This window comes from Molothrus ater, chromosome 12 (genome assembly GCF_012460135.2).
Source record: "Molothrus ater isolate BHLD 08-10-18 breed brown headed cowbird chromosome 12, BPBGC_Mater_1.1, whole genome shotgun sequence".
NCBI lineage: Eukaryota > Metazoa > Chordata > Aves > Passeriformes > Icteridae > Molothrus > Molothrus ater.
In genome coordinates, this window is record NC_050489.2 from 4767183 (window position 1) to 4794430 (window position 27248).

At 52.2% G+C, this 27248-nt stretch overlaps 1 protein-coding gene across 1 annotated transcript in view; it reads left to right on the forward strand.

Moving 5' to 3' along the window:
* The window catches only part of LOC118691400 (hydrocephalus-inducing protein homolog), a 58946-nt gene that overhangs the window by 22152 nt on the left and 9546 nt on the right, over positions 1-27248 (forward strand). Inside the window, 36 exon segments of the mRNA XM_036390567.2 lie at positions 743-1001; positions 1568-1711; positions 3049-3181; positions 3649-3994; positions 5940-6141; positions 7007-7135; positions 8025-8202; positions 8669-8859; positions 9587-9720; positions 10674-10810; positions 11463-11584; positions 11674-11767; positions 11770-11864; positions 12230-12295; positions 12297-12335; positions 13403-13642; positions 13900-14088; positions 14583-14715; positions 15016-15189; positions 16395-16519; positions 16931-17059; positions 17362-17566; positions 18039-18162; positions 19435-20053; positions 20531-20689; positions 21113-21300; positions 21472-21654; positions 21896-22015; positions 23304-23463; positions 23574-23746; positions 23903-24101; positions 24789-24891; positions 25403-25502; positions 25980-26148; positions 26430-26668; positions 26998-27070. Coding sequence (XP_036246460.1) covers positions 743-1001; positions 1568-1711; positions 3049-3181; positions 3649-3994; positions 5940-6141; positions 7007-7135; positions 8025-8202; positions 8669-8859; positions 9587-9720; positions 10674-10810; positions 11463-11584; positions 11674-11767; positions 11770-11864; positions 12230-12295; positions 12297-12335; positions 13403-13642; positions 13900-14088; positions 14583-14715; positions 15016-15189; positions 16395-16519; positions 16931-17059; positions 17362-17566; positions 18039-18162; positions 19435-20053; positions 20531-20689; positions 21113-21300; positions 21472-21654; positions 21896-22015; positions 23304-23463; positions 23574-23746; positions 23903-24101; positions 24789-24891; positions 25403-25502; positions 25980-26148; positions 26430-26668; positions 26998-27070 — 6073 coding nt within the window.

A 27248-nucleotide genomic window follows, 5' to 3' on the forward strand; every position in this document is an offset into this window, starting at 1 on the left:
CTCCATGTGGCTGAGGCACCAAGGGAAGATCCTTTCTCTTGCCCTTGCCCTTGCCCTTTCCCAATGGCACCTCCCAGGCAAGCAGGGGCCCTGGGAACAAAGAGACAGGAGGGTGACAACCCCCACCAGGAAGGCAGGAGCCCACAGAGCAGTTCCAGAGGCAGAGTTGCCAGCAGAGTTTGCAAAGTTCACTTCCAAACAGTTTCTAATTGCAAAATGAAATTTCTACAAATGGCTACCAGTGCAGAGCCAAGGCTGATACGAACGAGAGAGGCTCTGCTCCCCTGGTTTCCTCTCCTGGAGCAGGCAGATGATTTTTACCAGCTTGCTGGGATCATCCAGAAACTGCCTCTGAGCCGGCTTTTAGGAATGTCTGCAATCCTACCCCCACACACAAGGTCCCCAAGGGCAGCATCTCAAAGATTCAGTTTCAGCTTTGGGCACAGATTAATACAAAATGCAGCAACAGTATGAATCACCCCAGAACAAACATTTTGGGGGAAAACACCACGTCCTGTTAGCCTCACCTGGAAAATGTTACATTACCATTATAAACATATTTCTCTTTGCAATAATGACATCAAAAGGGCACCTTATCAGACACCACTTCTGGTCCACATTAAGAGCTGGAAATGAAGACAGTCTCTAAGCAATTAACACCTCAGGTTGCTCACTGGGAGCAACCTGATGACCAGGGAAATAGCTACTCTCATACTCTTTTCCATCCTGCCTTCTATTCCAGCCTCGTGCCCTGTATTCATCAGTTCAAAGTAACAAACAAGGGCCGCCGTTACCATCAGCTCTTCTGGAGTGCGGAATGCTACAGCCCACCTGAGGAGGGGGGCCAGAGTGTCTCAACCCTCAGCAGCCCCAGGGCCAAGGATGATTCCCAGCGCCCCAAACGTTCCAAGCCTGCGTTTGGGGTGAAGTCACCGACGATTGGCCTGCAGCCAGGCCAGTCTGAGGACATGGTGCTGCGAGGCTTCTCCCGCATCCCACAGGTGAGATCCCCTCCTCTGGGCTTGTTCCACAGGCCCTTGACATTTGCCTGGGGAAATGAGCAGGGGCCTTCACAAAACTGATTTAAGGCTACTCGTTTCTGTGGCAGCACCAGTTGCTTTCCTTGCTGGCCACCATCAGACCAGCTGAGACTTTATTGTGATTCCACAGCTAGCAAAACCCAGTGCTGATCCCAAAGCAGGGGTGGATGGAAATATTGCTCTTTTGGGGCAAGCAGTGTTGCATGCTGAGTCAGCAAAGAAGGGCAGAGAAATAAGTTACACTTAGACTAGGAGTCCAAAAAGAAAGTGAACTAAACAAGTGCCAAGTGGTTTATCTGGGGTGAGCACGGAGTAAAACAAAAGCCATGTCAAGGGAGGGGGTTTCTTACAAATGCCTTTTGTGGTTATTGGGGTGCAGTGTTACAGACAATTGAGCACAGGAAGAAAAGGGGGCAGGGACTGTAACTGTGGCAGGAATAGGGCCCGTGGTGGGTGCAGAGCCAATGCAGGGCATTTGCAGGGTGCCCTGCCACTACGCACTGGTGACAAGTGACTCTTGCTTGCAGGAGGTGCAGGATTATGTGTTCTGTGAAGCCATCATTGGGACATCCCCCAAGATGGAGAGGATAATAGAAACAATCATTACCTGTCAGTTCATTCACCCCTCTATAGAAGTATCAGCCAGACAATTCTCTTTCTATGTGGAGAAGGTAAGTCTGGATTGCATGCTGGCATTTTAACAGCATGGCTGAGGGGGGTGTGTGCTTGTGCTAAAGCCCCTCTTTACCCTTCCTGAGGCACTTTGTAAAGTGAGTGAAGATGCTTTTAGAGATGAGACTGGTATTTGACTTCCCCAAAGTAAAAGTGCAGTTCCAGCTGCAGTGCCAAGGAGATGGTGGCCACCCCAGAGAAATGCCAGTTTCTGTGCTCACTGTAAAGGGAGGCTTTTGAGGACCCTCCAAGGCACGGTGATGTCTGTACACTGATGCTGCAGGGAAGCTGGGAAAACTGAAGATTCCTGCGAATTCCTCAGGCTGACAAGGAAAAACCCAACATCTCCTGTGTCTCTTTGCCTTCTCTGCTGTTGGCATGGATGCTTGATGGTACAGCTATATGGATCAGCTCTGTGCATTTCCCTAAGCCTCCTCTGCTTCAAACGACCCCCAGGCATCCTGCAACTGCAGTGATGATAACACTGAGGCAGAGCAGGTGCCCTTTAGTCTCTGGATCCCAACTCCAGCATCATCTTTCTGCCTCCTGCAAGTTGTCTGAAAAAGAGAAGATGGTTAATGATTTGGTTTCTGTAGTTTCAGGCCTCTCCTCTGGTTCCCAGGCTTCCAGTGAAGTACAGAATCCCTGGAACAGGCAGTTCAGATGTAACTGAGAAGCTTTTCAGCTCTCCCTGATTCTGCCTGGGTTCTGCTCAATGCCACACACACAAACTGATTTATTGCATACTATGGCACAGCACCTGTTTGGTATCAGTACATGCAGAAGTCGTTTCCCAAAGTCTCTGGTTTCTCTAAACCATGCAGGAAGCCCAGCACAATGCTCAGACAGGAAGGAAGAGCCCAGGCTGATCAGAGCTTTGAGACCACAGACACCTTGTCCCTGTAGCAGGGGCTGCAGGACACGTGGTGCAGACAAAGTGCTTTTTGAGGCTGCTAGAGCCAGGAAGGTTGTGAGAAATGACTGTATGTGAGTGAAGATCCTCTAGTGCTGTTCTGCCCAATAGAGAGACAAAACTGGAGACAAATGGCCTGGATTCACTTTCTGCTTTAGATCTTAGGTCAAGCAGCCACCTCCTCTCAGGGGCCTATTCCCTCATCTGTACTTGGGAGTTTTCCCTGTCCTCCAGAGGATGCTGTGGTTTCTAAACATGAAAAGCATCTGCTGTCAAGAGAAACCTCCTGGAAGGGTAGAAACAAATAGAAAGGGTAAACAGAAATGTATGCACTCGTGAGGCTGAAAAATGTGAGCTGCAGCAGAAGCAGAAGGAGGTCTGTTTCTAGTTGAGGCTGTTTTTCCTTGTCTCCTGTTTCCATAGAAACCCAGTGATGTCCTGACACTGCAGTACCAGCCTTTGTCTTTAAAAAACACCTGCCTGCTGCCACTGGACCTCATGCTGCACTTGGAGCAGCCATTCCTGGTCTGTGATAAGGAGCAGCAGCCCCTCCCAGGTGGCCAGGTGAGCAGCCCTGGCCTCCTCCAGTGGGGTCTGAAGAGGAGGGATGTGGTGGTGCCTTTCTGTTGGGAGCTCCTTGAGTCAAGAAGTTTATTCTGTAGCATCAGCAGTGGGCTGGCCTGAGCTGCATCAGCAAAGCTGCTGAAGGAATCAAAATCTTATCTGAATTGAGAAGATCCATCCTGGCTTTAAGGCACAGGGAGAGGGGAGCAGGCAGCTGGGTCTGGGCAAGCCATGCAGGGAAGGTGTCTCCTGGAAAGCCATGCCAGCTCTCCAGCAGCCACCCCCTTGTACTGGGGCTGAGCACAGAAACGGGAGCCTGAGGGATCCTGGACTGGCCTGTGGTGCCTGCAGCCAGACCCCTGCTGTAGAGAGATGAACCATGAACTGAGAAGCCCGTGCTGGGGTCACTTGGAGCATTTACTGTTTCATGCTGTCAGACCTTGGGACATCATCCCACAGGTGATTAATTACTGCTCATCTCCTTGCAGCCTGTGAGAGTGGATGTAGGGGAGACCTGTCATCTCTACATCGTGTTTGACCCAGCTTATGAACTGGATTTTAAGAGCTGGAGAAAAGAGAAGGTTCTGAAGATAGACATGGTCAGGGGCCATCCTTTTGTGGAGCATATCAGCCTTGAGGGAGAAGTTCACTTCCCAAATCTCCAAATGGAGCCCAGCTCCGTGGAGTTTGGCTGTGTCATGGCTGGCACTAAAAAAGTGCGTTCCCTGGAGATGACCAACTGCAGCCCACTGCCCGTCCAGTACCGCTGGTCATTCCGTTCCGACAGCAAGGTGACCAGGTTTAGGTATGTGCACCTTTGCCCTCCCCTTGAAGCTCTTCTTGCTGTGTCCTGTTTGTACTTGGCCAAGAGCAAAGCTGTTTGCCTGGCATCTGACAAATGGCACTGAGCAGCTGTGCTCAGGCTGGATGCTCAGGGAATAGGTTTTCCACCACTTTGGTGCTGCACAGCCCCCACAGTGGTTTCCCTTGGGAAGGAAAGCTGGGGTGAAAGCTGCTTTCTCAGACCTCTGTGGCCTGAGGCCATGTCCACCTTGATGAAGGGCTCCTAGTCCCAGCTCCCACAGTTCTGCTGAAGGCCCTTCTGGCCCCTCTGCTTTGGGATGGGTCCTCTCTGCAGGAGCTGCTCTCTGCTCCTTGCCTTCCTCCCTTGCATTGTGCTGGAGGATGCCCAGAAAGTCCCAAAAGCAGAGAAAGAGCCACTTAGCACCAGGGCTAGTAGAGCTAGAGAGTTACTGCCGTTGGGCACTGGGGTTTGCTGTTATGTTCTTTTCCAGAGATGAGCTTTACCCACCTAAATTCACACCCCAACCACCAAAGGGGAAGGCAACCTATTTGGATCACCCGGCATCTCGATGGAGACACTTCAAGATGAGATATGAGGACACAGCCAGAATGCTGAGAACAATGCAGGATTTTACCCAATCTTTAAGAAACAAGGTAGATTTTCTTGTACATCTACTGCTTGTGTTTCCTCCCCAGCCTGCCACCACCAAGTCATGCTCGTGCTGACCTCCCTTTTTGCTGCCCTGCTGTCCGGTGCCCTGACAGTGGGCTGGGCAGCAGGGCCAGTGGCTGGACGTGGGCTGTGTGGGAGGGAGAAATAGGAGAGTTTTCCTTGGAGAAGCTCACTCAGATCCTACAGACCTGTGTTGAGTGTGGGATTTTTTGCCCTCACAATGAAAGATGAGGCTTTTATCTGCATCATCATGGTAAGGCCTCCAGCTTCCTTCCCAGAGCAAGCTGGGATGAGTCCTGATCTCCATGGAGCCTCTTCCCAAGGCAGCCAGACTCCCTGTTTGCAGGGCTCTGCTTTCACCCAGAGCTGCTATTGCACTGCTGGCCCTGGAGCTGTCTTACAAACGGAGACTTTGCAAAGTGGCTGTCTCTTCCTCCCAGCATAGAAAATGGCTTCTTTTTCAGGTGCAATCAGATCAACTTCCTGAATACCCTCGCCTCCAAGTAGGGTTTGAGGGATTCAGCATCTCCGTGGACGAAACCGCAGACTTCCCTCGAAGCAGAGGAGGTAAGAGGGAATCTGTCTCACTTGCACATTGTCAGTGTAGCAAGCAGGGCTGGAGCTCCCAGTGCCACTGGTGGCCCTCAGCATTGGCCACAGAGGGGCCGCCCATCCCTGCAGGCCCATCACAAAGTGCTGCTGAAGCAACTGGTAGTTGGAGAGGCCATGCAGGACATGTTGTAGGGCTGCCCAAGGACACTTTGCAGCACCTATGGAGGGCACTGCTCCCCCTGGAACTCCTCAGGTGGTCCATAGGAAACTTTTGCAGGAGCTTTTGCTGTAGCACCTTGAGAAAGCATCATTTAAATCAGAGAGAGGGGAAGAGCCTCAGGAGTCAGATGAGCTGGGCTGGAGTCCTGCGCTCAGCTCCGAGAGCTCTCACTCTGAGCCTCCTCCTTTTCTAAAAGCAGTAAGAAATGCTTTTTAAAGGCAAGTTGTGCATCAGAGAGAATTTCTACTGCCAGGAGACATCCCAGTTCACTTTCACGTAATGTACTAATTAATGCATGGATCTGTGAGTGTGGGAGAAGATTTTCCCCATGGTCCCTGCACTGGTCAGTGGCATGGATGCAGGATGAGGTGAGGGTGATTCTGGCAGTGTTTGGGGAATAGGCCCCTCCAGATACAGCTGCACTTTGCTCCAAGATGCTCTTCTGCATCCATTGCCATGCTCAACAGCTCAATCTCTCCTGTCTTCCATCCAGGCTTTCAGTATCCTGCCGATGTCAGGTGTGCTGCAGCCAGGTGAGAGCCAGCAGGTCTCCTTCACCTTCTCTGGCCACCTCAACACCATCTCCGATGTCACGGCGCTGTGCCACGTGGAGGGAGGCCCCACCTACGAGGTGCTGGTGACCGGGGAGATCTCACGTGTCAGCTACCTCGTGAGGCCCCAGGAGATCAACTGTGGCTCACAGGTACCACACACATCCCTGGCACAGCTCCTTGCCTTGGCACCACGGCCAGCAGGTTCCTGCCCACCTCGCTCCAGGGCTCCCTTCCCTTCCCAGCCCCTTTGTTGGCTCTGGGGCTTGGAAGTCCAACCTTTGAGGGACACATCTGGCATCCAAGCTGCTCTAAAATGGCCATCTCCAACCCTCTCCACAATGCTGGGAATGCCTCTTTTTCAGGGTACCTAACACTGCCTCCTGGGGCAGGCAGGGTCCCAGTGAGGGTGCTCTGAGGGGTGTGTCCTGAGACATCTCTCTGCTGATCCACACCTAAAGCCTGACCTCCAAGGAGATGCTCTTGTCTAAAGCTCTTGCTTAATCCACACAATAATCAAGGGAAGAAGTTGGGCTTCCAGGCACTACAGTTGGAGAGACTGTCCCAGAATAATCCCCACTTCACTCTTTTCCAGTCAAAAGCCCACAGATATTTCCAGCTGCTGGCCCTGTCTGTGTTGCCCCGGGTGACTCCCTTGTTGCATCTATGTTGCTTGCCAATACTTGCATGCAGGTGCCTTTTCTCCTGGAATGCCTCAGTGCTGTCTCTGTTTCTCCTGGCTGTTGGTGACCCCTCAGAGGGCAGAGGGCCTGTGTGCCCTGGTTCATTTATTGCTGGCCCTCACATGGTTGTTACCACAGCTCTGTGTGCTGCCAGAGCTCCCTGGTGCTGTGCAGGTGCCCTGGGCCTGGGGGTTCCCCAGGTTCCCAAGTGCCCCTATCTCCTCCCTGGTCCCTGCTCCCATGATGTGTCTGCTTTCAAGCCCAGGAGGGAGGAAGGAGATTCCCAGCAGCAGGCCTGGGTCTGTAACTTCCCTCTCCTGTGCCTTCTCTCCAGATATTTAATGAAGTTCATCACAGCAAGGTCACCCTGGTGAACGGTGGCAAGATTGAATTCAAGTGGGTGCTAAAGCCTAGCCCTGCAGACAAGCATCTGCCTGGTGTGTTTCTGGTCAACCCCACCACTGTAAGTAGCACAAGTGACTGAGCCCAGCCCTGTGTCAGGTGGCCCAGGAGAGTGTTAAAGAGAAAAAAAGGGGGGGAGGTGGGGAAGGGGGAAAAAAGTCAGAGGGGAAAACCCCAAACCCAGCCATGAGAGAGACAGGGCTGTAAGCAATTTCTGCTGGGGCCAGAGAAGGTCAAACAAGTGCTCTCCTGACAGACTCCCCCACGGCCTTGGCTGGTGGGTGGCTCTGCTGTCAGAGGCAGACACCGGCGGGAGGCACAGGAGCGTGGGTCACTGTCCTGTCCTGCTGTAAGGGGAGCAGAGGAGAATTCTTTTTGATAGATTTCTCAGAGGAAAATAAGGCACAAACCCAGCAAGTAGTGTATCTGAAAACTGTTTGTTGATAAAGAAATGGCATGGTCCCGACCAGAGGGGGGACAGAAAAGAGAGAAAATGAGAAACAGAGAGAGTAACACAGGACAGGGACAGAGCGTCACCACGAGAGCCCTGAGGCGCTGTGTCGGCTCCTGCTCAGCAGATGGAGCAAGTGCAGTTGTCCTAGTCCTGGTCATTTGTAACTTTTCAACACATTCAACAGGTTTCCATTCCTTCATTGGTTAAATGTTAATATTGCAACAACTCTTCACCAACGTTGGTATCAAACATAACATTCTCATTAAAAGAACCCTAAACTTTAGCAAAACTTCTTTTACAGAAGTCATCGTTATAAAACACATAGTATCTACTCTAACAATTGTGAAAGCCAATACTGTAATATATTTATCATGAAGGTGATGTGGTCTGATGGTTTCTTCTAGATGAGAACCTGTCTCCTCAGCCTGTCTGTCCCCTGAGCCATCCCCCATCAAACACTCTGATGCATTCCCTCCCTCTTCTCCCATCCCTGCAGGGTTCCCTTGCAGCCGGTGAGACGCAAGTGCTGAAATTCTCTTGCATGCCAGGATTACCAGGAGCCTTCAGCAGGACTTACCAGCTTAAAGTGGGTGACCTGCAACCAGAAAATATCTGCCTGAAAGGAGAAGCATCCTTTCCCATGATCAGTCTGGACCTGCCCTGGAGCATCAGAGGTGGGCACTGCCTGTCTGCCCTCAGGAAAGGCCCCTCTGGTTTTGTTCCCTACCATAGGCCCTGAGGGCAGCTCATGCCAACCTCCACCGAGCCTGGAGGGTTGCAGGACTCCCAGACCAAGTCAAGCCCCCTGGTTGCTTCATGAGTCTTGAGCAGAGGATGCCATGTGGACTTTGTCCCAGGAGCCAACCTGCAGAGCCTGCCATCCTCATCCCTGAAGGACGATGGCTAGAGTGAAAGGCTTGGGAAAGCTGTAAGAGAGGCTGGCAGGGCTTCTGGCAGGGTTGGATCTGTGTGACATTGCAGGGGATGAGATTCAGAGAGGAACAGCAGCATCCACTTTCCATAGATGGCTTGAGGGATTTCTTTCTGGTAGAAACCAATGTTGGGAGGCAGGGACTTCCCAGCTTCAATGGGACTGGCACTTTGCTCACACTTCTCTTTGTGGATGTTTTCTTTCTTCAGGAAATGAAAAATATGAGAAGACACTGAAACGGCTCATAAAACGCCGGCAAATATACGATCCCAGCTATAAATCAGTTGTTCTGAAGAAGCCTCAGAGCCCAAAGATTGAGACCTTGAAGTCTCAGACCTTGAAGACTCAGAACCCAAAGACTCAGGACCTGCAGCCCAGCGTGCTTGCCTCTGGCACTGTAGTAAGAACAGCTGCAGCCCCGTTTGGCACAGGCCACCCTCTCCATGTCACCTGAGCCCCTTGCAGCCCACAGCAGCTTCCTGGTGCCCTGATGACCCTTGGGACCTCCCTGCCCACTGACAACCTTGTGTCACCTCAGCATTGCCCCTAGGGCTGCCCCGCTGGTCATGTCTCTTCTGGGGCTGCAGCAGCTTCCTGGCTACCCCAGGGAGAGATCCTGAAGGCCATGCTCCAGGGATGGAGTTGATGGTGCTTTGAGGGAGATGCAGGTCATTGCTGGGGAGTTCATTGTTCCCAACCCAAGCCCTGCCAGATTTACAGCCCTTACCAGCAGCTGCCTGATTGTGCCCTGGGGCTGTGCTGGAGGTGCTCATCTCCAAGAGGCACCAGCTTGGTCCCAGTTCCCTTTCAAGACAGCTGCTGTCCAAGCTGCCTTGGTACAGGCTGGGGGCAGGCAAGTATCTGGAGCTCTGGAAGGTTCCTGGCTTGTCTGTCTGCCTGGCCAGATCAGCTTTGCTGACAGTGTCTGGGCAGGCAAAGATGCTGGAGTTACTTCCCTGGAGATGAGGTCCTGGCTAAGAGAGCAGGAGGTGTCACAGGCACTGAGCAGCCAGACAGGAGGACCCCACACCCCCTCCCAGCAAGAGTGGGGTGGGATCCTTTCTCAGGTGCAAGCTGGGCTTTGGGAAGGACCTTTGCTAACCAGCCACTGTCTACCCTTTCTTCAGTCAGACTCTCAGCTGCAGATAAAGATGATGAGGATGCTGATGGAGAAACCTTTTGTAGAGCTGCAGCAAATTCTTCCGACCCATCCCCTGAAGAGCAGGTTCCCTGACAAGGAGCTGTGCCAGAGTCTTGCCAAGTGAGTAGGGGCTCCCATGCCCATCTCCAGGTGCCCCTTGGGAACACCCAGCCATGTCCCCTTCTCCTGAGAGCTCCCTGTTTCTGCAGAGCTGGGAACAGCCTGGACTTCAGAAAGGGTCTGGTCCTGGTGGCTGTGACATGCTGCCTGTGAGCAGTGGAGTGTCCTCCCTTCCCCAGCACCACGCTGAGCTTTGGACTGCTCAGCTCCCCACAGCTGTGGGGTTCTGTCCCTAGAGCTGGGGGACCCAGTGCAGACCTTCAGGCCCTTCCAGACAGCATAGATTCTGTCCCTGCTGCCTAGCTCTGAAGGAGACAACTCCCAGCTGAAGTCTTGCTTCCAACTAACAGCTGTGCAGCTGTGACACTGAACAAAAGGAGAAGGGAGCTGCACATGTCAGCAAACCCTTTAAAACCCAACATCAGATGGTTTGAATCCTGGTGGGGTGGCAGGGCAGGTGACATGGCCTGTCCCTTTGCACCATCATGATGCAGCACAAGCACGGGAGGCTTCAATTCAGGAAGAAGATGCTCTGCAGAGCAGCTCATGTGGTCTGGTTGTAGAGCAATGAAGATTTCCTGTGCAGGCAAACCTTATTCCTAGACCCCAAAGCAATTTCAGGCTCAGGCTGTACACCAGGCTAGGCAGTTCCACTGAGAGCAGTGGAGGCCCAGTGGACTCACCTAGACTGGCTTTTCATGGCAGACGAGCTGTGGCCAGTGTCCATTTTAAACTAATTTTATTTTCAGGTACCATTAGTAGCTGATCAAACCTAGGGCCTGCACTCCTCCTGACTTCCCAAAGTCATTGCCAGGTGGTCAGGCTATGGGTTTCATGGGCTTGAGCTGAGTTTTTACAGCAGTGAATAAAGAAATAGCCACTTTATTTGTATCCTCCATCCACTCGGATGTGTAGCCAGGCTGTGGTTTAAGGACTGTCCTTATTCCTTGCAGAGCTGAGCTGCTCGAGTATGTCCTGGACATGGGCCCTGTCCTTAGGGGTTACACTGAGACATGCTCTCTGAAGATCACCAACCCTGGGCAGATCCATGTGTCCTTCAAGGTCGATGTATCTGTCCTGCAGGACACAGGTAAGCAGTGCTGGAGACACTTCCTGTGGCCTTGAAGGAGGTGTCTCAGACAGATTAGCTTAAGCCCCTGAACCTGGGGAGGTTTATGAGCTTTTTCTTCTCAGTGCCCTTGCTGGGAGCTTTAGAGGCAGAGCTCTCCTGGCCAGCCATGCCCAGGGACCTGGCCTGCCTGCGACTGCCCCAGCGCTTCAGTGCAGGGGCCAATGGACTCATCACCCTGGTCACCTGTCAGCATCTTCCCCCCTTGGCTCCCACGAGCAGCAAGTTTCTTTGGGCACTCTGTGGGCTGGTTTTGCCAACCAGTGGGGTCTGCTGTGTTTTGGAAGTGCTTTGTTTGGAGTTCACACTGTCACAGCACTTGTATTCAGTCTTTATTGAGGAAGCAGCCTGTGAGATCCTCTGGTGGATCAAAAGAGGTTTCCAAAAGAGGCCTTGAGGCAAAGAGGCCTTGAGGCAAGGCTGCCCTTCCATCACACAGTGGCTCACTGTGTCTGAAGGGTGTTCAGGTGCACTCTTAAGTTTTGTCCAGGTCACAGCACAGCGTGGGGCTTTTGCCAGACCTCTCAGCCAGGACACCTGTAAGGCCTTAACGTGCTTGTACACATTTTGTGTTTTGTGTCTATCTCAGCTGCTTTGTGTTCATCTGTTCAAGGTTTCAGTGTGGGCCTGGACCAGATGATTTGTCTGCCCCCCAACAACAGCGTGGACTTTGACGTGCGCTTTGAAAGTGCCCACAAGCCATATGGTGATGTGGAAGTGCTGCTGCCCATAGAGGTACCACAGCTCTTGGGGCAGGCAGCAGAGGCTGGGCACAGCAGCAGATGTCACCCACGCCCTCTGCTGAATCCTCTGTCCTTCTCCAGGTGACAAAAGGCCCTATGTACAGCATCCGCATCCGTGCCACTGTGTTTGAAGTGTCACTCACCCTCACCAAGAACAGACTGCAGTTCTCTGACATCCTGTTGGGCAGTGCCAGGTTGAGACCATCCGACTCTTCAACTGGTTCCGAGTACCCTGCAAATGGTTCATTGCTTCCAACAAGCCTGCTCTGAAGGTAAAGCACAGGCGACATTGAACACGGAACTTGGTTGGGTTTTCTTTGTGACTCTTGCTCTTTCTGCTCCTGTGGCTGCCTGAGCACTTGGGTCTACAGTGTGTTTGAGGAAAGTTCTGAGGGTCTAGATCAAGGCTGGTTTGCCTCAACCTGTTCCATTAGCTGATGCTTTGCTTTGCTGCCATCTTCACCCATTCCTCTTCCTCCTCTGAGGACAGTAGTTCCCTATCTGCCTGCCCTGTCTCCAGGGCTTCCCTCCAGCTCTGGGCTTTGGGGCCACACTTGGTTTGGCTGTGGGTGCTCTCAGCTCCGTGTCAGTGTCTCAGAACACAAGGAGAACTCACATGATTGGTTTCTGTGCCCAGAAGAATCAACAGGAGCCCTGTCCCTTTGACGTGACGCCCTCCCAAGGAACCCTTGATCCAGGGAAGTGGCAGGAACTTGCAAATCCAGTTTACACCCGAGGAGGAGGTGAGATTGGCGGGTGTCAGCCCAGGAGGCTGTCAGGGCTGTCTGGAAATGAGGGCCTGGTGCAGAGAGTGTGGTAGGAGCTCTGCCTTCACAGAGAGCTTTCTGCAAGCCCCATACTCTGCGTGGCTCAGTTCACCCCACAGAGCACTCGTGTGAGATGTGCTTTGAAATGCCCACAGGGAGCTTGCACAGAGAGCACCAGGGCTCTGAGGCTGCCTCTTGGCACATGGGGGGGATGTGCCCAACTCCCCTCAGCCTCCCCCTTGCCTGGCTGTATTTGCAGCTGTGACACTCAGTGCAGAGCAGCTGCCCACTCACAGAGGATAATCCTGAATGGCTCATCCTGCTGCAGGACTGACAGACCAAACAGCCACCACCCACCTTCCTGGGCACGGCAGGACGGTCACCTGTAGTGGGGTGCTGCCAGCAGTCCCTGGGGCTCTGGCCTGCCTGCACATTCCTGTGCAGCTGGGGATTCAGCTTAAAGGACAAAGCATTCCCAAAAGTGGTTTGCCTGTGGCTGCTGGGTCTCGGAAACTGGCAGTGTGTACCAGCATGGCCACAAGTGCTTCTGTGCCACACACAGTCCCAGGGGTCTTTTAATTGCTCAAGAAATGTAACCATCTTGTGTCTGGCTTGGACCAGAGCCAGACACTAAGCAGAGAAGATGACCCTTGTTTCTTGCCAGTGAGAGCTCATTTGCCTCTCTCGTGGAGCTGGTGTTTGCCTGATGCAGCAGTGCCAGGACTGTGTCTGGACACTGTAACCCTGAGCGCCCTTCCCATGAGCACTGCACTCCTGCATGACTTGGTGAAAATGTCTGACAGTCATTGTACATACATCCATCTGATTCCCAAATACCCAGTTACAGTGCACACCAGCATTCATCCCAGTTATTTAGACCCAGACTACTACAGATGCTCTAGTCCCTAGCATAAGTAAATATCTGGTTTCCATTCACCTTGGAGGGACTGATAACACCCTGACCTTGGGGCAAGCATTGTTGTATTTGGGGTCCTGTCACCTGGGACTTCATGGATGAGTTTTCTGCACTTTCCTCTTTTCAGAGGTCTTACAAGAATGAGCTGGAGTTTATCATTTGTGGGAGCAGCAATCGCTTAAAGCTGCACCTCTCAGGACAAGGTCTGGAGCCACGGTTGGAGTTCAGACCCCCAGCACTAAAGATGGGAGGGATGCTGGTGGACAGCAATGGGGTGGAGGCCACAGTGGTGGTGAAGAACCCATGCAACTTCCCCATTGAGTTTTATTCACTGGATTTTGATGAGCAGTACCTTGAGGAGGAGAAGGTGAGAAGGCAGGTCTGGTCTCCATGTACACGCTGCCCAAGCTTCACAGCACTCCAGCATTCCCAGGCTTGTGCCAGGGAGATGGAGGCAATCCCCAGGGCAAAGCCAGCTCTGCTGACATGCTGTGGGAGGACCTAAACTAAATAGTTTGTGTTATTGGGAGGAAGGGAGGAGACAGAAAATGGGTTGATTGAGTCTGTGTGATGAAAGGCAAGAAAAGGAATCTTGCATATGGCTTCTCTTCCCTCCACACACAGATCCTGCGGATGGCAGTGGGGTCTGAGTACCAAAAGAGCTTTTTTATGCCTCCACGTGCCATGGGTGAGACACTGCCTCCAGAGGTGCTGCAGGACCACGAAGCACAGATGAGGCCAAAGGCTCAACAGGCAGAGCTCAAGCCCATGGCAGAAGCCAAGGCCAGGAGGCCATGGGCAAGGCAGCAGCAGGTCAGAAAAACAGTGAGGGTTTGGTGGTGTCTGTTTTGCCTGTGGTCCAGCCCATACACCCTGAACTCTCTGTCACCTTGCTCTCCAGGGAAAGCCCATTCTTTTAGCAGCTGCCTGTTCCCCAGCTTGGTGGAGGAGCTCTTGGCTGAAGGGCTGTGGCATCCTCTACCAACCCTGAGCGTAGCCAAAGCAAGCTCCTATCTGCCTGCCATAGACTGGGAAAATAATCAGGATATTTCCTTGTGTCCCTTAGCCACAAAGGCTAGGGCTGGATGAGTTCCTCAGCCAGTAGGACCAGGTCTAATATCACTGGCTCTTTTATATTTGCACCTTCCTAGCAACAAAAGAACAATCTCATCTTGCTTTCACCGAGTCTCCTTTCCTGGGATCTGAGGAGATGGGGAGGATGGTGAGGATCAAATGTAGCAGGAGGCTGACTTTTCCCCCGGTTTTGCACTGTAGCATACCACAGGACTGTCCTACTCACTCCTGAGTCCCTGCTGAAAGAGACTGGGAATCCTGTCTCTCGGGCTGTCGTGCGCCACCTGGGCATTGCCCCGTCCTCCTGCGAAGCGCAGCCCCACCAAGGAGGGATGGTTGTCATCATCCATGGGCCACCCCGGGCAGGTACGTGAGCTGCAGCCCAGGGCTGCGGGGAGAGGGGCAAGCAGGAGGAACACATCCTGGTGGGCCATGGTGCTTAAGGCAAAGTCCTCAGCTGAACAGGAGGTGGAGATGATCCTCTTGGCTCTAGAATTCAGAGCTTGTATCCACACTGCAGCTGCCTCCCTCATGGCCTGCCCTGGAGGGACACCTGCTTTCCCACTGTCCTTTTAACTTTGAAATCTTGTTGGAGGTTTTTCCAGGGCCTGTCCCTGTAGTGCCTCCTGTGCCAGTGTCACCAAGCAGCCCTCCTCTCTCTCTCAGGAAAGACAGAGATAGCAGCAGGCCTGTGTCAGTATTACGACGCTGCTTACGTGTCCATTGACACCGTGGTGAAAGAGGCCATGGCCAAGGACGGGAGCCCAGCGGGGCTCCGTGCCCGGGAGCTCTGCACCCAGGCTGCCATGGAGCTGGAAGGCAAAGACGAAGGTGATGCTGGTAAGGAGAAATGCTGGTAAGGACCCAGAGCCAGTGCTTGAGAAACCCACCACCACTGTCCACTTCTGCTTACTCAGAGCAGCAGTTTTTCAGTCCCTGGGTTTCTCTTAGGGAACATGGGTGAAGTGCATCACTGGCTTGCCAAAAAAAAATGAAATCAATTTTAAGGGCTCAGTAAAAGGTTCTTTTGTAGCCCCCTTTGCTGCTATTCTTGGCACGTGTTCAGTTTTCTAGAGCTACCAACTGCCCAGGAAGTTTCATAAAAGTCTCAAGTCTCACATGGAGAACAGCCCAACGAGCTGTGTAACCTGACAGTGGCCATAGGTAACTCTCTGGAGAAAAGAGCTCATCTAGGGATGTTAAAACATGCCTGTCTCTTTCCCAACTATTTTATATTTCCTCAAAGCTGAATTGAGCCTTCTCCTTATGGGGCAGCAGGCAGAACTGCTGCCCACCTGAGCAAGGAAAAAGCCTGCTGAAGTGACTCATTAAGCACAAGAGGACTGTGAGTGTAAACTCACAAATGAGAGGAAGGGAAGGTCAGCCTCCCAGAGGAATTTCCAATGAGAGACATGCTCCAGATGAGCTCTTTTCTCCAGAGAGTTACCTATGGCCACTGTCAGGTTACACAGCTCGTTGGGCTGTTCTCCATGTGAGACTGGAGACATTTATGAAACTTCCTGGGCAGTTGGTGCCCTGAGCACTGCAGGGTGAGGCCAGACCTGGCTCGGTGCAGGGGGAAGTTTTGCAGTGCTCAGTTTTGAACCTGGCTGGGCTGGGAGCTGGTGGAAGGAAGAAGAGTCTGGGTCCCAGCTGGGCTTTTCCCACAAGGAGGATTTAGCTTCAATGGAGATGGGTGATGCAAGTGAGGCAGGGCTGCAGGTCTCCACATGGGAATGCAGGATGGGTGCAGTGTATGGGAACAATGCTCCTGGAGGACAAATCTCTGGCTTGATCTGCAGGGGAACTGCTGTGTGAGCAGCATCACCTGCATGCACAGTTGTTAGGAGGGACGTAGTGCTGGCTTTAAAATCAAGTATGGGATGGTGTGCTTTACCATGCTGGTAAGAGAAGCAGGGAAGGAGCTGCTTCTGGGAAACAGTGCTGCCAGTGCTGCCATGTTCCTTCCCAAGGCTGTGCCCATTGCAGTCAAAGGTGCCTGCTTGCTTTACAAAGCCCCCCTAAACCATCTGTCCCCTGTACAGATAAAAAGTCTCAGACCAAGAATAAACGAGCCTCTGGGGAAAAAATCGACAAGAATGTCAAAGACAAGACCCCTCCAGCACAAAAGAAGGACTCAGCCAGCAAACTGGACAAAAAGGACATCAAGGTAAACATGATCTGCCCTGGTTGATGCCTGGGACCTTTGCATTGTCTTTGAGATGGGCAGGGGCTGCTTACAGTGGAGGCTCTGTGGGTCCATGGGCCATGACTTGGGCTGGGAATGTGCTCTGGCAGACAGCTCCTCTGGTTCTCAGTGGTTTTCTAGCAAAGTGCAGTCCTGGCTACTGTGGCTGCAGGCAGTGAGCAAAGTGCTGGGAGGCTGCACTGGGGCTTGCAAGCTCGGGTCTCTGCTGGCCAAGGGATGGGCCCTCCAGGACCATCCCCTGGAGCCCCCAGCCTGCACTGCTAGTCTGTTCTAGTCTCCATTAGTGAGGAACCCCAGCTCCAAGCCCAGCAGTGGGAGTTGTTCAGGGCTTTCCACCGTGGTTTCTTTTCCTTACAATGGTTCCCATTGCAGTTCACAGTTTCCACTGCTCCTGCACCCCAGCAGCTGAACATCATCAGCAGTCATGGAGAAGAGCTGAACTGCTTGAGCTGTGTGCTGCCCGAGGAGCTGCTGGTGGACATCCTCAGTGAGAGGCTGAAGGTGTGTGGGGTGGGGGAAAAGGAGACATTCCTGCTCTGCAGAGACAGGCACTGAGGTATGACTCAGAGAGGAGGAGGAGGAGGAGGTCTGTACAGGCTGCTGGAGGATCCTGGACTGTGTGCAGGGAACCCTGGGGGAAGCTGCAGCTGCCCTTAGCTGGCAGAGCCTAGGGACAGGTCCCAGCTGCTCTTAGCTACTGCACTTGGAACAAGGATAGCTGGTGCCCTGGGACATCTGGGCTTAGTGTCCAGCTGCGAGCCCCCTGCGTGCAATGGCTGACTTACTCTTCCCTTTATCCACAGCGTAAAGACTGCTCCAAGGGAGCAATCTTTGATGGCTTGGAGAGCCTCTTTACAAGCAGCCTGGAGTCTTCTCTACTCTGTGTACTCAAAGCTGTCAAGAATCGTTGTCATATCTTCATGGTGAACCTGCACGAGGATTATACTTCTTGGAAAGCCAGGGAGGAAGCTGAAAGAAAGAGGAGGGAAGCTGAAACAGAGAAGAAAGGTGAGATATCTCCATCCCTCTCAAATCTTTTCTCTCAAGCCCTCAACTTTATATCTGTGTACCTGGGTTTGCAGCAGAGCTTGTAAGAAATGTTTTTATTTTATCTTTCCACCTTTTGCCTCAGTGTAACCAGCACTCATCTCAGAGTTGCAGGAGATCTGAGGTTTTAAGACTCACCTTAATCTCTAACATTAAAGCTTGAGCACAAGTGCCAGCTGCTGTAGCTCAGTGACAAACAACTTTCCTCAGCCTTGGTGCACTTAAGCCAGGCAAAGCACAGGACCTCACTGCCCTGCCATAGCTTGGGAGATTGAATTCTGGAGCAGGGCTATGAGCTCCCCAATATCTCCTGGGATGATAGGCTGGGTCAGGAAAAGCTGTGAATCCTTGCAGCTGACCCAGAGCACCCAGGTCAGCTTGCAGTCACTCATGGTTTCTCCTCTTTGTGCTAAAGAACTGCAGCGAGAGAAAGCTCTGCAGAGGAAAGCAGAATGTATCTTACAAATGGATGAGGATGAGTATGATGCCCTCCCTAAGGAGAAGAAAGCAGAAGTGGATAAAATAATACTGGAAAGGAAGCTCATACGGAGGAAAAAGTGAGTAAGGCTTCCATGGGTTACTGCTGTTCCATGGGTTATTGTCCCTGGAGGGCTTCCCTGCTCCAAGGACTCTGAGCTCAGAGGTGCTGGATAGCAAAGGCCAGAAGCAGCACAGGGATGGCCATTCTGAGCTCCCTGGCTCCCAAGAGAGGAAGGACCTTCTTCTGTTGAGACAGAAGATCTTCTTCTCTATTGGAGTGCTGAGCCCTCCTGGCTTAGATGCTGCCTGCAGGGAGCTGGGCTCTGGGCTTGCCTTGGCACTGCCTCTAGAGGTGTCTTTAGGTCCATGGTGTTGAGTTGCACCTTCTTGATCATCTCCCTTCACCAAAACAGTGGGATTGTGGTATGGGCAGGTGTGGGGCACAGAGCAAACCTTGGTTTGGGTCCTGCTCCTGCCACAGCATTGCAAGTCCTTGCAATGCTGATCTGCCAGGCTTCTCCTTATGGTGGGACACCACCCACAGAAGCTCACGTCCTTTAGGCTCCCCTTCAGCTGCAGCAGTGGGCCAGCCCAGGAGAGAAGCTCAGCTCCAGCAAGGCAGCCCAGCTCAGGACACACAGGCAAAGTGTGGAGCTGAGAGTGGAGGCTGGTTAAAGCAAGTCTGTGTATCAGGACTTCCTTCAGCCCAGGCTGAAGTTGGTTTCATGGGGAGGAGACAGAGGAGGCTGTTTCAGATGGCTTTCATGGCAGAGAGCACCGGTTTGCTTGGTCACAGCTGGGTTCCTGCAGGAAATCTGGCTGACAAGAGCCTGTCTTGCAGGAGAGGAGTTCCTGCAGCCTTTGCTTTTGACTGATAGGATTATTCTCATTAAGGAGCAGGCTTAAGGCTAAGGAGCAGTGCCCTGAGGGGTGCTGAATGATCTGAGTGAGAATTGTAGGAGAGATAAGCAGATGTCAGCAATCTGTGATCTGCTTTAAACTGGGAAATCAAGAGACAAAGAGCATTTTCAGGCATCAGCACAGAGAGCTGGTGGATCAGCCTTTGGCAGTGGGCTGGAGGTGTCTGGCTGTGCCTTAAGAGGGAGCTTGCACAGCCAAGACCTTATGATGGCAAGGTTCAGGTTTGGCTGGTCCTGGAGGTCCCCTTCCACCAATGGCCTCACTTGGGATGTTCCCAACCTCTGTGGGTTGAGAAAAATTCATGGAAATGGTCTCGTGGTTCTGCCTGGCCTCAGGGTCAAGGAATGAAGTGCAGGGCCGGCCAGGACTGCTGAGCCCAAGTTTCTGGTGGGGACTCTCAGCGATTTTTTCTGTTTTGTTTGCTGAAGGGAGCTGAAGCAGCTGGCTCAAAAGCGTGAGGAGGAGGCAAAAGCCTTAGAGGAGGAAGAGAGGCAGAAGGAGGAAAAGCAGGGTGTCTCTGTGGGGATGCAACTTACAAAACCAGAGAAGAAGGAAACCAAATCACCAGAGGGGAAGGAACCCGAAGCCCCTGAGAAGGGGGAAAACCAAGCCCCTGAGCGGGGAGAAAGCAAAGCTGCAGAGATAGGGGAAACTGAAATCCCAGAAGACCCAGCTGAGATGGAGAACTTGATCCTGAGGTTTCAGATCTATTACTCATCACAGCAGAATGTTGCACAGGTTTCCTCCTGCTGGGACAGGGTTCAGGGTACCGTGCAGTTATCTGTGATCCAAAAGGGAAAGTCTTCAGCTGGAAACAAGGGTCAGAAGACCAACAAGCCCCAGGAGAAGGTGGAGAAGAAGCCTGAACAAAAAAGTGGAGACCAAAGGAGTCTTCAGTCATCTCAGCTGGGGACGCAAAGTGAAGCTGCCGAAGGAGCAGTCGGAGACGAGCACATTGGGGTGCCGTGCTTGGACATTGAGGTCTCAGATCCAAAGGCCATGATTGAGGAGATCCTGAGGGATGGGAAGCTGCCAACGGAAGAACAGGTAAAACCCTGCAAGGCTCAGATCTTGATCTTGCTGTGGTCTTGGGCCCTGGAGCATTGTGTCCCCCCAGCTGACAATGGCACAGAGCTACATCCAGGTCCCTGATGGTGTTCCACAAAGACTCTATCATCCATGTGGAGGGGGAGGTTATCACCATCCCTCAGATGAGCAGGAAGTGGGAGGGCTCTGTGCACAAGTATCCCATCTGTTCAGAGTTTCCCAGCCTGGAAATCATAAACCGTCCCAGGACATGGCCATTGTTTTCTTCAGCTGAGTCACTTGGGAGAGGTTTCTCTCCCAGTCCTGTTTGCAGCTCTTGTGTCTGCTCTGGACCCTGCTCACCCCACTGGACATAACAAAGCACTTGTACTTCATGTAAATTAAAAACCTCATTGCCAAAAGCTCAGTGCCCTCAAAGAAGGAGTTGTGAGGATGAAGGTGACAGAAGTATAAACAGGATTTTCTCTTCTGTTTTAGCTGCTGAAACATCTGGGACTGCATCCTGACGGCCCTCCCCTTCCCCCTGCTGCTGTGCTCTCCATAGTCGAGTACCCAGAGGAGAGGCTGGGCTCTGCAGAGCGTGTGGAGCCCTTCACCATTGTGGCACCAGAAGGTGCTGCTATGGAAGAGGATCTGGTGGGTGCTCCAGTGGTGCTGGCACTGAAGGTGCCGGGGCAGGGACCAGTCTAGACAGGGACAGGCGGGACAGGAAAAGGGAGCATTGTGGAGAGGTAGTGAAGATGTGATGGGGTCCCATGTCTGCAGGTCTCCTTTCTGTCAGGGATGGGACAAAAGAGACAGTTCTGCTGGAGACAGAGCAGTTCTGTAAGACAAGAGGGGAAAACAGCACTTAAAACCATGAACTTCCTTTGAGGAGAGGGTCCTGAGTGAGCAGGGGTATCCTAGGCGAAACAAACACCAATAAGGAAGACCAAGTCCATGGGCAGGTGGACTTATTTATTTTTTCTCTCTTCTGTTGGTGAACAAACCCCCATTTTCCTTTCCAGAATGAGGATGTCTCAGGACTCACCTCTCCCTCCCTCTTCTCTCTCCGCTTAGGCCAAGGCCCCAGATGTGAAGGGCAGTTCTGCCAAGGGCCATCCAAAGACAGGTAAAGCAACCAGCAGAGACAGCTCTGCAAAGGAGAAGCATATCTCCACACAGAGATCAGAAAGTCCCCAGGATTCCTCTGCAACAAGATCCAAAAGTACAGTGGGAAGTGCCTCAGTCCCCACAGAATTCCTCAGGTGAGCTGCACAGGAGGAGGTGATGCCTCTGCTTCTCGGTCCTCTTGCCAAACAAGGTCCATCGTCCCCAGCTCCACAGTGACCCTGTGCCAGTGCTGGGGGATGGCGAGTGCACCCTCCTTGTTCTGTTTGCTCCTCAGCAATGTCTGAAGCCTCCTCTTTAATTGCCAGGCTGAAACGGTACCGGTGGATAGTGCCTGCCCACGGTGAGGTGGAACTGAAGGTCCACTTCACTGCCAAAAAGCCAGGGAGGTTTGAGCAGACACTGAGGTTTGAGCTCGTGCAGTCAAAGCGCCAGTACGAGCTGCCCTGCCGTGGCACCGGCCTCTACCCCAGCATCAGCCAGAACCCTCGGTAAGGCTGGGCCCTGGCAGCCTCCCACAGCACAGCTGCCGCTGAACTCACAGCCAGGGCTGCCCCTTGGGGCTTCTGGCCTGGGCAGATCATGCTCCCTGGGGTCACACAGCATCTCTTCCTGTGCTGGGAGCTGGGAAGGCAGATGGTACCTCAGCCACCAGGAAGGGTTATGGCTTTCTGACTACATTTCCTGCTTGGAGCATCTCATAGCTCCTCCTTCCCCACTTTCTCTGCCCAGGGTGGTGTTTCCACAGTGCAGGAAAACCATGAAGGAAGATGAAGTCATCTTCAAGGAATACGTTGAGAGCACAAAGCAATTCCACTTTGGACCGCTGCTGTGTGGGAAATCAAGAGAGTGGTATGTGCTCCCTGCTGGGCCTTGTCCTTTTCTGGACATGCCTGGAGAGACATGCTGTCCTGGTGGCACAATCCAGGGCAGTCCCCAGCAGAGTCCTGGGTTTGAAGGACCAAAGACACGTGGGTTTGAAGACACATGGGTTTAAATGACCACAGATGTGTGAACTTGAGCAGATAAGAGGCAAATGAGCCTTGGAGGAGCTGCTCTGCCTACCCAGTGGGTGCCTTGGTGGCCACCTTGGTGGCCAGAGCCATGTGCTGCTGCCAGTCCAAAGGTGACTTGGGGGCAACTTTTGTGTCCCCCTCCACATGTCAGCTTCAACCCACAGGAAATGAACTTTATGGTGGTTTTTGAAGTGCTTTGAGCTCTGCAGGTAGTCTGATCTAGCAATTATTCTGTAGATGGTTTTGCAAACCTTTCATTAATCTGTAATTATTAATAAGATTTTGTGGTTGACCTGCCAATCAATGGGCGTCGAGGGGAACATACAGCAGGAATTACATTTTCCTGTAACGACATTGCATGCTCACTGCTGGATAAAATCTGCATAAACACATTGTCATTGAAGCTATTGTGTACTTCTACTTTTACTGTCACTTAAAAAAAAATTAAGTTCTTATTTCCATGGGAGCTCTGGAGGGCTAGGTCTGTTTTGACAGCCCAAGGAAATGAAACTGAAATACATACAATCTTTAGCCAGGTTGACGATGGTCTGGGATCTCTGTTTGCCTCTTTAACCCTTTCTCCAAACTCCTCTCTCTAACTTTAACTCCAAAGTCATTTCCACACCTGAGAGAAGGGTCATTTGTTATCTTTTTGCATTCCTCTTAGGAATTGATGCTTTATGTTTCTTTCTCAGACTCTGAGCTAACCCATGAAATCCAAAGCACTTTCATGACTTTTATGAAAGAGATTAGCTAAACTCTTTTTCCGAAAGCCTTTCCTTATACCCTGCAGGGAAGGCATCCCAAGAAAGAAGGGGAAAGAACCCATGTGTCTGGTGTACTTTTATTTTTCTAGGCACCCTTGAATTAATGTTGTGTTAAAAACTCTTGAAGTGGCTTGAGCATCATCAGGCTTCTGGGCTGGAGGCACCAAGTCCAGGGGAAGGCATCAGAGTAAGGCAGGGATGAGCACACGCCCATGGCCCTGACTGGGATCCATTTCCCTCACTTGTTTGTTAGAGCACGGTCTCCCAGCATCACTTCCTCGGGTGCACACGGTGCTCTCCGCGGTGTGTGGCAAAGGCAACAGTCTTCTCTGCAGCCTTTTCCCCTTTTGTGGACAGGTACAAGGCCCAGAACTGTCCTGGCAACTCGGAGAAGCTGACCATCCTCAACAACTCCTCTATGGACATAGAGGTCCAGTTCTCCTTTGAGAATGATGGGGAAGCAGAGACATTCCTTCTGGACCCTCCCAGCATGACCCTGAAACCAAAGGAGAAGCGGGTAGGAGAAGGGCAGGTAGAGCAGAGCAGGCACTGTAGAAGTGCCCAGGGGCTGCTCCTCCTGCTCACACTCAGAGCTCCTTTGATTTCTTCCTGTGGGGCCATGTCCAGGAGCTGACCATTTGGGCATACCCCACTTCCCTTGGCTTCCTGGAAGACAAACTCATCTGCAGCATTGAGAAGAACCCGGAGCCAGTGGTCTTCAGCCTGTGCTGCCATGGGGTGCATGTGAAGCTGGAGGTCAGCCCCTCGGAGCTCTCTTTTGACAAGCTGCTTCTGCACAGGTCAGTCATCCCACAAGCACTCCAAGACTGGTGACAAAGAGAAAACATTGGACTCTGGTTTCTGGGGCATGGATGGAGCTGCTCCGAGTTGCATTCAGTGGTGAGGCTGGTGTGACCATCCAGCAGCTGATGCCAAGTGCCTTCCTCTCTCTGCAGGACTGACAGCAGGACCTTGGTCCTGAAAAACAACAGCCTGCTGCCCATGGCCTGGCAGCTTAATGGGCTGGATTACCTTGCTGAGAACTTCTCCTTGTCACAAGATAATGGCATCCTTGATCCCTGCTCAGAGTTTGAAGTGACACTGCATTTCAAGGCTGAGCAGATTGGCATAATTGAGAAGATCCTCCGACTAGAGGTGAGAGGAACTGTGCTCTGCCTGGCAGAGCAGGGCACAGTGAGCAGCCATGTGCTCCTAGGGACAGAATCAGGAAGAGCTGCACCTGAGAGACACAAGGGTGCTGTGACCCCAGCTTCTGCCTCTGCACAGTATTTGCCAGAACATGCAGTGCATCCACATCCCCCCAGATAAGCAGACACTGCATCCTGAGCCTGTGCCACAACCACCTTGTCCCTTTGAATGGTTGAAGGTTGTTGTTTGGTGGTACAGACTGTAGCATGATCTCTAGATTCCTCCTGGACTTTGTCTGAAGCTCTTGCACAGTGCAACAAACTCTCCCCCTGGGATTTTGTTCCCCATGGTTTAGGGGCTGCATTTCAGACAGGGTGCTAGGTGATTGGAGAGGGTTGTCAATGCCACCTGCTCTGAGACACCTCACATTTCTTGTGGTAGTTCTTACACCCCTGTGCCTCTCAAGGATGCTTTAGCAACAGCATTCCCTGCTGTAGGAATGCAGAGTTGGGCTGATAGGGTTTTTTACTGCAGCAGAATCCCACTGGGGCAGCCCATGAGAGGAACAGGTTAGCAAAGCTTGGGAGTCCACCAACACTTGTGAAGCCAGGGAGGCCATAGGGGAAGCAGCCAGCAGAGACAAGGACTTTTCAAAAGAATAACCTGAACAGTGTTTGTTTCTTGCTGCCTCAGGTTTCAGATACAGAAAACGTCCTGGGGGTTGTCCACACTGAAAACATCGAAATCTCTGCAGAGGTCTATGATGTTTCTCTGACCATTGACTTCATACCTGAAGGTCAGTGGATGCCTCCCAAACAAAGCAGTCCAGGTGCACTGCATTACCTTGGGAGGTGGGCAACCAAAGCGATGGGATGGGATGGAATACAAGGATGGCATGGATACATAAAGCATGTACCCTGCAACCTGCATGAAATAAAGCATTGTCAGGTCTCTGACAGCCTTAAGTCTCTCCCCTCTGAACTTCGAAGTGTGCAGCTTGATGTGCAGATTGGATTTCCCAACAGTGACGTGAACAGGCAGTTGGCAACTCCCACAGGCTCAGCACAGCGTATAAAGTAATTGGATTTGTGCTTGGGAGTGAGGAAATGGAAGCTCTTTAGCTACTAAGCCTGCAGATATTTTGAGTGTGAAGAGAAAGGGCAGACAAATAGCTGGAAAACCCTTTCAGGAACAGAAACTTGCTGGAAAGGGGTTTGCACCAAGACCTCCACGTAGCTTGTGGCCTGTTGTATTCTGCAGCAGCTCACAAATACCATGTTTGACCTCACTCTGTGGGTTTTCTGCAGGTCCAGAAGGAAGCTTGGACTTTGGAACCATTAATGTCATGGATAATGTGAAGAAAGTCCTAAGTTTAAACAACAAAGGGGTATACAACATTGAGTACAGGTGAGTCCTGCTGCCTGGTAGTGAGCATTTCCTTGGGTTCCCAGGCCTGCATGCTCTGTCAATGGCTAGAACCATTTCCATGCTGGCTACCTCATGGTAAATACAAAACCTGGGCTCTCTAATCTCAATTATTCTACAAGAGAATCCAGCCGCAAACCAGCAGTTCTTCACAGCTCAGCAGGAACCCAAAGGACAGCCCCAGAAATTTCAGCCACTGAAATGCTGAGATTCATTGCCTTTCTTTGATGGTCACCTCCTTTCTCTTTCTGAGACTCTGTAAGGAAGTGAATGAAAAATGGTGGTTCAAGGTTTCTTGCAGTAACCTCATGATTGTCTGAATTCTCTGTCAAGATCCAGGATTCCCTGACAGAGCTGAACTCTCCCTTTTTTTTTCTGGTCCTATGCAAAGTCCTGGCTGTGCTGGTGGCACCTGTACTTTTAACTGCAGAGATCTCCATTCCTTCCCTTTCTCCCCAGGTTCACGCTGAAGGGTACAGGTCCCAGGATGCGAGACGTGGCATCCCACTTCACTGTTGTGCCTCAGTCGGGCGTGCTGATTGCCTCCCAGCCTGCTGTGAATGTTGAGATGCTCTTCCACCCCACAAATGAAATGCTCCTCAAGAACAGACCCATCCTGTACTGCCAGGTGAGCTGCCTGGGCCAGGCTGTGTTATCACACGGTGTTTTGGGAGTATAAACAGGATAGATGTCTAACGGAAGGAGGGCTTTAACTGGAGAATCCTCTCTCCTACATACACAAAGTCCTTCAACACCATTTGGGAGGCTTCCTAAGTGGAGCTGAGAATCTGACTCTGGAGGAGGTGCTTAAACAGGGAGGGGTAAACTGGAGGCCTGGGGAGGGAGGCTGGGAACTGGGGTAGAGGCTGGCCTCTTTGCTTTGTTTACCAGCCCTTCCTGTGGACACAGGTGCTAGATGCCAGATCAGGTCGAGGAGGCCAGGCTGTCGCCGACATCCCGCTGAAGGTGTCGGCCAAAGCTGTGTACAGCAAGTACAGCATTGAGCCTGCCTCACCCATCAACTTTGGAGCCATGATCAAGGGCACCAAGAAGAGCCAGACTGTGGTGCTGGAGAACAAAGGCATGCTCCACTTCAAATTCTGCATCCGCCAACCACCCAAGGACGCGTCTACATCGGAAAGCAAAAGGTACGAGAGGCCCTGACCACCCTTCCTGTCCGAGGAGGCACCACCCCACAGCTGGTATGTGGCAGGCAGCCAGGAGACCTGGGCTGTTGTGCATTTGCATCCCTGGCTTGGGGAGAGGGAGCAAAAAAAGGCCTGGGTATCCACATGTGTAGTATGAAGCTGGTGATAGAGCTGCTCAGTCCAGCAGGTGCTCTCAATGGGTGCTGCTGGCTGCTCTCTGGGAGCCATCAGGAGCACAAGACTTTCCTCTGTGAGGAGGAAGGCCATCTTTGGCCTCAGAGAAAGGCAGGGGAGTTCAGATGACAGATACCTCTGCTTTCTCCTCCCAGTTCAAAGGAAGGGGAATCTGCTCCACTGGCTACGAGGCTCTCAACAGCAAGGAAATCAAGCTCCTTGACACAGGTGGGTGACTCCTGCTGCCCAGCAGTGCTGCTGCAGGGGATGTGAGAAGATGCTGCTGTGCCCAGGCTGGGGCTCATCGCCACAGGGTGGGATGTGGTCTGCAAGACCAGTATCTGCTCAGTCCCACTGACAGTCCTGTACTCTGGCTCTGACCTGGAGTTGTGGGGTCAACAGAGGG